The sequence below is a fragment of the Dendrobates tinctorius genome, unplaced genomic scaffold (assembly GCF_039654945.1).
Source record: "Dendrobates tinctorius isolate UK_male_01 unplaced genomic scaffold, ASM3965494v1 ptg000038l, whole genome shotgun sequence".
NCBI lineage: Eukaryota > Metazoa > Chordata > Amphibia > Anura > Dendrobatidae > Dendrobates > Dendrobates tinctorius.
The window spans coordinates 13,363,584-13,372,616 of NW_027361706.1; the positions used below are offsets into that span (position 1 = coordinate 13,363,584).

General features: G+C 43.2%; 1 protein-coding gene across 1 annotated transcript; it reads right to left on the minus strand.

The window, feature by feature from the left end:
• Nucleotides 1–497: 497 nt before the first annotated feature.
• Nucleotides 498–6,572, minus strand: LOC141088232 (uncharacterized). Its single transcript, XM_073574220.1, has 2 exons — nt 6,361–6,572; nt 498–5,632 (listed from the first exon to the last, which is right to left on the minus strand). The coding sequence occupies exon 2, from the start codon at nt 5,618–5,620 to the stop codon at nt 4,547–4,549; it is 1,074 nt and encodes a 357-aa protein (XP_073430321.1). The 5' UTR covers nt 5,621–5,632; nt 6,361–6,572; the 3' UTR covers nt 498–4,546.
• Between the last annotated feature and the right edge of the window lie 2,461 nt (nt 6,573–9,033).

The following is a 9,033-nucleotide window of genomic DNA, read 5'->3' on the forward strand; positions in this document are numbered from 1 at the left end:
CCCTGCTACATCACATATGCCATGATTTCAAACAAAGATGAAGAAGAACAAAAAAGAAGAAAAGAAAAAAAAAACAGTATAGGGAGTAAAGGGACAGGAGGTCAAGTAATGAAAGGGAGAAGTTGGGAGATAGGGGTGGAATATAGGGGAAGTAAGGGGAGGGGGGGGAGAGGGGAACACTAGGCAACAAGGGTTTCGTCCACTCTGATAAAGCCGAGCAAGGAGGCCACTATAGCCTTATCAACTTCTACTAATGGATCTGAATCGGGTCCATGGGTGCCATACTCTTTCAAAAGCTGAAAGTGAGCCATTCACCAAGGCAGCCAGTTTGGCTACTTGATATAGCATATCTACCTTCTCTTGCAATTGGGATATAGATGGAGTGGTAGTTGTCTTCCAGTTCATAGGTATCAAAAGTTTCGCTGCTGAAAGAATGTGTTGAGTCAACAGAGCAGTATTCTTATGTCCAGTTGGTGACAAAAAATGTAAGAGCACTATCTCCGGTGTCAATGTAAGCTTTTTGCCCACAATTTCCCCGATATAATCCTCTACTAGTCGCCAGAACTGCAGCAGGGGTGGACAGGACCACCACATATGTAAGTATGTTCCCTCCGAGTCACAGCATCTCCAGCATCTAGTAGAAGACCCCGTCTGCCAATAAGTGTTCTGCTGTGGTGTAATATACCATCTGGCGACAATTTTAAAAGAATTCTCTTGTGTTCTAACGCATTGTGATGGGCCATGAGAAGAATTATAAATGTGTGATATTTGATTTGGGGTAAACTTGTATCCCAAATCCTTTTCCCAATGTGTTATATAGGCTCTTTTGAGGCAACAGTCAGTTATATTTAAAATCTGGTAAATAGACGACATTATCTTTTTGGGTTTATCCTTTGTTGCACAGAGAGTCTCAAATGCAGTCAGTGGGCGGGTAACGTCTGCTCCTAAAAGATACTGTGCCAAGGAGTCTCTTATAGAGCCGAATTGTATAAAGGTCAAGTTGGAAAGCCCTGGTTGCTTCTTCAGTTCCTGAAAGGAGGGGAGTGCCCCGTCCGTTAAGAGTTCATCAACCGCTACATTTGCCAGGGAACCGGGTTTGATTAGATCATTGTCTCGGGAATAAGATGCGTGTGGCATTATATCTGCCAACTTGAGTAAGGGGGACAAAGGGGGAACTAGAGTTTTCACCAATCCCTTCCATAATTTTAAGGTAGCTTTGGTGTGTATATTAGGTAAATTTTTGTTTATGTTTTTACAAGGATATGCCAAAAGGATGGATCTCAGGGGATAAGGTGCTAGTGCTTCCTCCACCTCAATCCACTGCTTATTGTTAGGAGACCGCAACAGGTCTACCACTCTGGTAAGCATTGTCGCTTGGTAGTACCTTACTATGTCTGGTGCACCCATCCCACCCCTCGATTTGTTTAATGTTAATGTCCTGTATGCTAATCGGGGCTTCTGCTTTTTCCAAACATATCTGCGGAATAATGTATTAATTTTAAGAAGATACGATTTGGGGATGGTTATAGGGAGCATTTGGAAGATATATATGAACTTGGGTAAGATTAGGCTCTTCAGTAAATTTTTCCTTCCCATCCACGACACATACGAGTCCCTCCATGATTTCATGATGGTTTCTACTGAGGCAATTAGGGGGGGAATATTCTGTTGAAAAAGGTCTCTATCCGATCTTCCTATCTTTACACCTAAATATTTGATATATTGTTTTGGCCAGGTGAATGGGTATGTACTTTTAATTTAGCTAAGGTATTCGGGGACATATGTATGTCTAGCGCTTCCGACTTAGACATATTTACTTTAAAATTGGAAATTTTGCTATATTGATCTATGAGATCCATCAATGTTGGGAGTCCCAGCAAAGGATTAGTCATCAAGACTAAGAGATCGTCCGCAAATGCCGCTATTTTATAGTGTGTCTTATTGATACGAATACCCTCTATTCCCTCATGTATTTGTATGGCCTTTAAGAGAGGTTCCATTGCTAGCACAAATAACAACGGGGATAGGGGACAGCCCTGTCTTGTTCCGTTCTTTATAGTAAATGCATCTGTTGTAAAATCGTTAATCCTAATATGTGCCTTGGGCTTATCGTACATTGCCATTACGGCTGCTATAAACGCTTCGGGTATCTCAAACTTGATCAGCACTTCCCGTAGGTATACCCAGTCCACCCTGTCAAAGGCCTTCTCTGCATCTGTTCCAAGAAGCATCAATGGGAGTTTACGATTTTTTGCGTATTGAAGAAGGTGTAATACTTTATGGACATTATCCCTTCCCTCCCTTCCACCCACAAACCCGGTCTGATTTAAGGAAATCAAATTTGGCAATGACTTGGCCATTCTTTTTGCCATCAGCCCTGCTAGGATTTTTAGGTCCACATTAAGGAGAGAGATTGGCCTATAGCTACTACATTGCTCAGGATCCTTCCCCTCTTTGTGTATTAGGGATATTCTGGCTGTAAGCATTTGGTTTGGCAATGGGTGGCCTTGTAAAACTGCGTTGCAAACGTTCAATAAATGTGGGAGTAGGAGGCCAGAGAAGGATTTATAGTAAAGTGCTGAGAATCCATCTGGACCGGGCGCTTTCCCCTTCGGGCACTTTGACAGGGCGGACTGCAACTCCCCTAGTGAAAAAGGTCTAGTGAGATATTGTTTTTGGGAATCAGACAAGACAGGCAGATCTAAAGTGCTTAGGAAGGACCTAGTGTCCATGCTTCTTTTAAGTGCGGAATCGGCGTTATCTTCCGGACGGAGATTATATAATTTCTTATAGTAGTCAAGGAATGCCCGCTCCATGTGCTCAGGAGTTTGCGAGCTTAACCCTTGTTCATTCTTGATTGAGTTAATCAGCGTACGTGACTGCCGCTTCCTTAGTTGTGATAACATTAATTTGGATGCTTTGTCTCCATGGACGTACATTCTGTTTTGCCATGTTGCATAGAGCTTAGCAGATCTCGAGTTTAATATGTCTTTAAGTTGCTGTCTTTTTTGTTGCAGCTTCTCTAAGCTATGTTGATCTATTTTATGTTTATGTGTAAGCTCCAGCTGTGATATACTATCATAAAGATCCTGGATTTCTTTTTGTTGAAGTTTATTTAGAAAGGAAGTGATAGATATCAACTCCCCTCTGACAACTGACTTATGTGCTTCCCATAGTATCTGTGAGGAAATTTCTGGTGAAGCATTTTGCTCAAAATATTGGGAAAGCACTTTGTTTATACGTGTCTGTACCTCGGTACTTCCAAGTACTGACTCATTGAGCCGCCATACTCTATGTCGGGGAAAGGCTTTAGATAATGAGAATTTTAACAAAACCGAAGAGTGATCGGAATAAATATTCGGGATTATTTTCGCCTGTTGTATATTGGCAAGCATTTTACTGGATATAAAAATATAGTCTAAACGGTGGTGAGATTTATGAGGGTGGGAGTAGAAGGTGTAGTCTCGGTCAGAGGGGTTTAGATATCTCCATGTGTCAATCAATTGTAGAGATCCCAATTGTGACTTTATTCTGTAAAGATCTTTAGGTGAGAGCAAACTTTTCTGTTTGGTCGTGTCTAGCAAAGGCTCTAATGCAACATTCAAGTCCCCACCCACTATCAATGCACCCTCTCTAAAGCCATCAATTTTTCTCAGTGTTGAGAGTACCCATCTCAATAGTTTTTTATTTGGTGCGTATAAACTGCACAATGTTACAAGGGCACCGTTTAGTAGACCTTTAACAAAGATGTAACGACCCTGAGGGTCCGCCATAGTTTCTCTTAGCTGGAAGGGCACTCCCCTTGCCACTGCTATTGACACTCCTCTGGAACCGGATTGGGTGGTTGTCGCATGAAACCATTTATCATATATCGAGCTTTCAAAGGAGGGCAATTTATCCGGTTTGAAGTGCGTTTCCTGAATAAGCAATACTGCTGCCTGCTGTTTTTTGAATAGTTGTAATGTGTGGCGTCTAGTGTTTGGAGAATTCAGCCCATGTGCGTTAAAAGAGATGAATGTGTGTACCTTATCCGTATCCATCATGTTTCTGTACACAGTAGTATCCTTGCAGCTCACGACGGAGACGAATCCCTGTGCCTATGGGAGTGGGGAGGGGGTCTAGGACAAGTAGACCAGACGAAAGAAAGAAAAGGGTAGAGAAAACAAAAAGGTGAAGAGGGGGAGAACACAATATTAACATTATCCATGTTATTATGTTGCACAATATCATTGACCAATATGCCAACGTACCATAGTTACCTACTGACATTGTTTCATAGAGTGCCAGCTTGAGGAAGATTCCAATCAACCTTATAAACTAAATATGAAATATGAAATGCTCCATTCTAGGAGAATGCCCAGTTTGGGCTGTAACTAGATCTAGGTTGAAACCTTACAACGAATTATTGGATAGATGTGGCAGCAGTGCTTACCCATATTTGGAAAAGCACGCCAACCCCATCAGATTTGCTTCAACCATACTCAATACCCCAACTGGGGTAGACACCAAGAAAACTTAACTGCAAAATCTGGGTCTAACCCAAAGATCAAGTATTGTCTCTGGAGTCCTTAGGAAGCGAGGTCTTTGTCAGCTTCCTTTTCAGCCTTTGTGATTTTGGCGTCAGGGCTATCTGCCACGCCGGGTCATCTGGTAGCGGGTGCAATAGGGTCGCCGAATGGAAGGACTCCAGGTCCGGGTAGGCCTCCAGCTCAATCCCCAAGGATTCACATGCCTCTTTGATGTCTTGTGATGTTCTTGCTGAGATACCTTTGTCTCCATTTGTGATATGTACTCCAAACGGGAACAACCATCTAAAACGGATGCCTTTTTTTATCAATGCTTCAGTGAACGGTTTCAAGATCCTCCGCTTCCTGAGAGTGCTAGCCGATAAATCCTGGAAAAGTTTAATTTGTGAGCCTTCATACGAGATCTCCTGCGCCTCCCGCGCTCTGCGAAGAACTAAGTCTTTTGCTCGATAATCGAGGAAGCGACAGATCACATCTCGTGGAGTTTCCCCTTGAGAAGGCCTCGGACGCAATGCTCTGTGTACTCTCACCAGTTCGATTTCCTGTGGATCTGATTCATTAAGTAGATCTTTGAATATCTCTTGTGTTGCTTTCCATAACGCCTCAAAGGCCACCGTTTCAGAAAGGCCTTTAACTCTTATGTTGTTACGACGTTCTCTGTTTTCATGATCTTCTAGCACCGTGTGAATTGTATGTAGTTGGAGTTCATGGACTTTTAAAGAATCTAGTACAGCGTTCGAACTTTGTGTCATGGCAACTTGCGAATTTTCCAATGTCTCAAGTCTGTGGCCTTGAAGTTTTAGGTCGTGTTTTATCTCTGCAAGTTCTTGTCCTATTGGCTCAAGAGCTTTAGACAATATACGTTTGATGAACGAACGAGTGACTAAGGCCTCTCTCGCTGTGCTGCCCGTGTCAGAGTCACTCTCCGGTTCAGAATCTGAATCTTCTAATGAGGTCAAATCACGAAGCTTGGGTGGTTTAAGAGAATCTGACGGAACCGTTTGTTTTTTAAGAAAGTCATCCATGTCTGTTTGCGTAGTGGATTTTGTAGGTTTGGGCATGCTCTTTTGCGTTTTTACGCTAGATCTCCCCATTTTTGCAGTTATCTAAAGCAGAGAAGAATAGAGCAGTTTGAAGATTAGAATTCCTCTCGCTGGCTATGAATTTAGCTAATGTTCCATTTTATGCCCAATCTTATAAGTGATAAACAATGGAAAGAGATGTCGTTCTGGCTCTGGTCACTAGATGGCAGTCTATAACCACTTTCTGCTGGTTTTCCAGAAAATCCTCTCTTATATCCGTTCAGCTAGGTATAACATGGGTTAATTAGAAAGCAGATAAGGGGGGGAGGAAAGGTGTAGGGACAGCACTGGTGGGGGGGGAGCGCTTAATACAGATCTAAGGCTCCTTATATTACTCCCTTCTCTCCTCGCACCCCTCGGGTCAGACAGTCTCAGGCCCCCACTTGATTAATTGATTATCTCCTTTATTGCTACGGAGTTAGGGAGAATGACCATGCTCTCCTGATCCTCTGTCCCCTGAATCAGACCCCCCTGCTCAAGACACTCCGTCACCTTGCTTCTGTTATTTCAGCGTTACCTCAGCTCCCGGAGACGCTTGATTCCCTCAGATCTCTCTCACTGATTGCAGAGAGGGGAGGAGGCTGAAGCGTGCTGCTGCACGTCTATTCTAGGTCCCGGGCCGCGTGTCTTCTGCAAGCCCGACGGGACTATTTTCAATGCTGCGGCGTGATACACACTCTCTGTAGCCGTCCCCCAGCTATGAGAACAGTAGCGATTTTGTGTGTCCTGGTCTGGGGATTTCGCAATGGTACCTTATCTGCAGGGGAGGGTCAGCTCCGGGGTCTCTCTTATCTGACAGCCTTAGGTCAGGGGTGAAGTCTTCTGCCCGAGGCGATGGTGCTGTTAGCAGTATATCCTTCCGCCACTCCGGCAATCTCCCGCCTGCAGGGCCTCAGTTAGATGAATCCCTTCTTTATTCCGAACGTGACTCGCCACCCAGGGTCTATGCGATCCAGTGGGGTCCTGGTTTGGGTTGTAATGCGGGGATGGTATAAAAAGAAGGCTCTGGTGATATTAGAGCCCCTTTTGGTGCATTTGTCCGGGAGCTCAGGTTTCCTGCTTCTTGCTCCATCAACGTTCAGGCTCCGCCCCCCCAAAAAATATCTTGTGCCAAACACAATATATAAATCCCGTCTGTTTCACCAGTTTCTCAACTGCATGAGAAAAGTGATCAGAAAAAGCACAAAGTAGAAATGTTTTCAAAATCAAATTAATTGCAATTTTTATTAAATATACAACAATAGTAATGAAACAATTAATGATAATAAACAAATGCCTCAGATGTGAAGGACGCTGATGGCTGGAGACACCTTTACACACACTTTGCCAGCAGTAATATATGGAAATTGAAGATATACAAATATCTCAAATGTGAAAGAAGAGGGGTACAGCCGCCTATAATAATCTCCCGGGAGTAGGATTAGAACATCATTAAAGTGCCTGTGCTGAGGTAGGAAAATGGCTGCCTAAGTCCAGCATCATATGAGGAACACCCGCATGCTCAATTAAGCTATAATGGGATTCCCTTATTGTAAAGGACAATAAGACGCCAAAAGGATCCTATTTAGGATTCCATTACTGCATTGTCATTCATACAAATAAAAGTGCCGGCTGGCATACCCTTAAAGCCATGCTTCCAACTGTCTGGTGTCAGTGCCGTGTCCTGATATTTTCACAAATAGACACAAGTAATATTGAACAGATTTTACCACTGTTATGAAGTGCAATACACAGTATGACCCCCATATAGTCTCTCTATACAGTGTGATCCCCCCATATCTTCTCTCTCTACAGTATGAATCCCCACAGCCTCTCTATTAGTGATGAGCGAGCGTGCTCGACACAGCATGATACTCGATCGACTATCGGGGTGCTCGGGCACGCTCGTTACTCGATCGATTATCGCGGGTACACGAGCGCCATGCTCAAGTCCACAGCCATGAAGGAAATACTGTATATAATCAATAAGGGAAAATCATACCAGCAGTAGAGTTACATTTAGGTGACAAAAGGGTGAAACTGAATATACCAGTATTGTAAGCACAAAGGGGCTTTTGCTGGAGGTGTCAAACCTGGCACCTTAGCTCTTGGATTTTGAGCTTCAAGGGGTTAGCAAATGGTCTGTACTAAGCAGAATATTTCCTATTGCATGTATAGGATGACATGGGAGATTTCAAATGCCACATCCTTAGCCATTCATCCACTTACAAACTCCATCCTTTAAAATGGCAACTTCGGTTCATCCTGGAAATATGAGCCTATGATCAAGACTATAGAAATCTGGGTGATACAAAGAGAAATGTTCACATGTGAGGGCAGCCCGTGCCCCATGATTCACTTCTCCCTACGATAATTGTATTTGGAAACATTTAGTTATTTCTGTTATTTCTCCCTTTTTATTTTATAACTGTTTTGCATGTTTGTGTGTCGTGTTATTTTTACCTTCTTTATATATTTATTGCTAGCATTGTATATTTTTATATTAATTTATATTAAAACTTGCAAATATTCTCTTCAGAGAGGAAGAGGACTGGAACTCTAGTGGCTAGAGATGAGCGACTTTGCCTTTTTTCGGGTCGAGTCGGGTTTCGGACCACCCGACTTTCACAAAAGTCGAGTCGAACAAAATCTGTGTCTGTGGTGAGTTGGGGTTGTCGGTGTGCCTTTAGTGAGGCTCCGGTGTTTTCCACCTCTCCTCAGTCGCATGATGTTCCTGATTATTTGGCGGACTTTTATGATGTATTTAGTGAGAATGAGTCTGCGTCTCTGCCTCCTCATAGGAGTTATGACTGTGCAATTGAACTGAGCCCGGGGTGTAAATTTCCCAAGGGTCGGCTCTTCAATTTATCTGTACCCGAGCACGAGGCTATGCGATCCTATATTAAGGAGGCGTTGGAGAAGGGTCATATTAGACCATCCTCGTCACCCTTAGGTGCCAGTTTCTTTTTTGTAGCCAAAAAGGATGGATCATTAAGACCTTGTATTGATTATCGTGCCCTCAACAAAATTACTGTTAAATATCAGTATCCGTTACCCCTGATTTCTGATCTATTCTCCAGAGTTAAAGGTGCTTGCTGGTTTACCAAGCTTCACCTCAGGGGGGCGTATAATCTTATTCGCATTAAGCATGGGGATGAATGGAAGATGGCGTTTAATACTCCGGAGGGACATTTTGAGTACCTGGTGATGCCTTTTGGGCTCACTAATGCCCCTTCTGTCTTCCAGTGCTTCATGAACGATATTTTCCGAGATTTTGTCGATAAATTTTTCATTATCTATCTGGATGATATTTTGATCTTCTCCAAGGATTGGGATTCTCATGTGGAACATATTCGGACTGTGTTCCGGATCTTGAGGGAGAATTCCCTGTATGTCAAGGGATCTAAATGCCTTTTTGGAGTACAGAGGATTTCTTTTTTGGGATT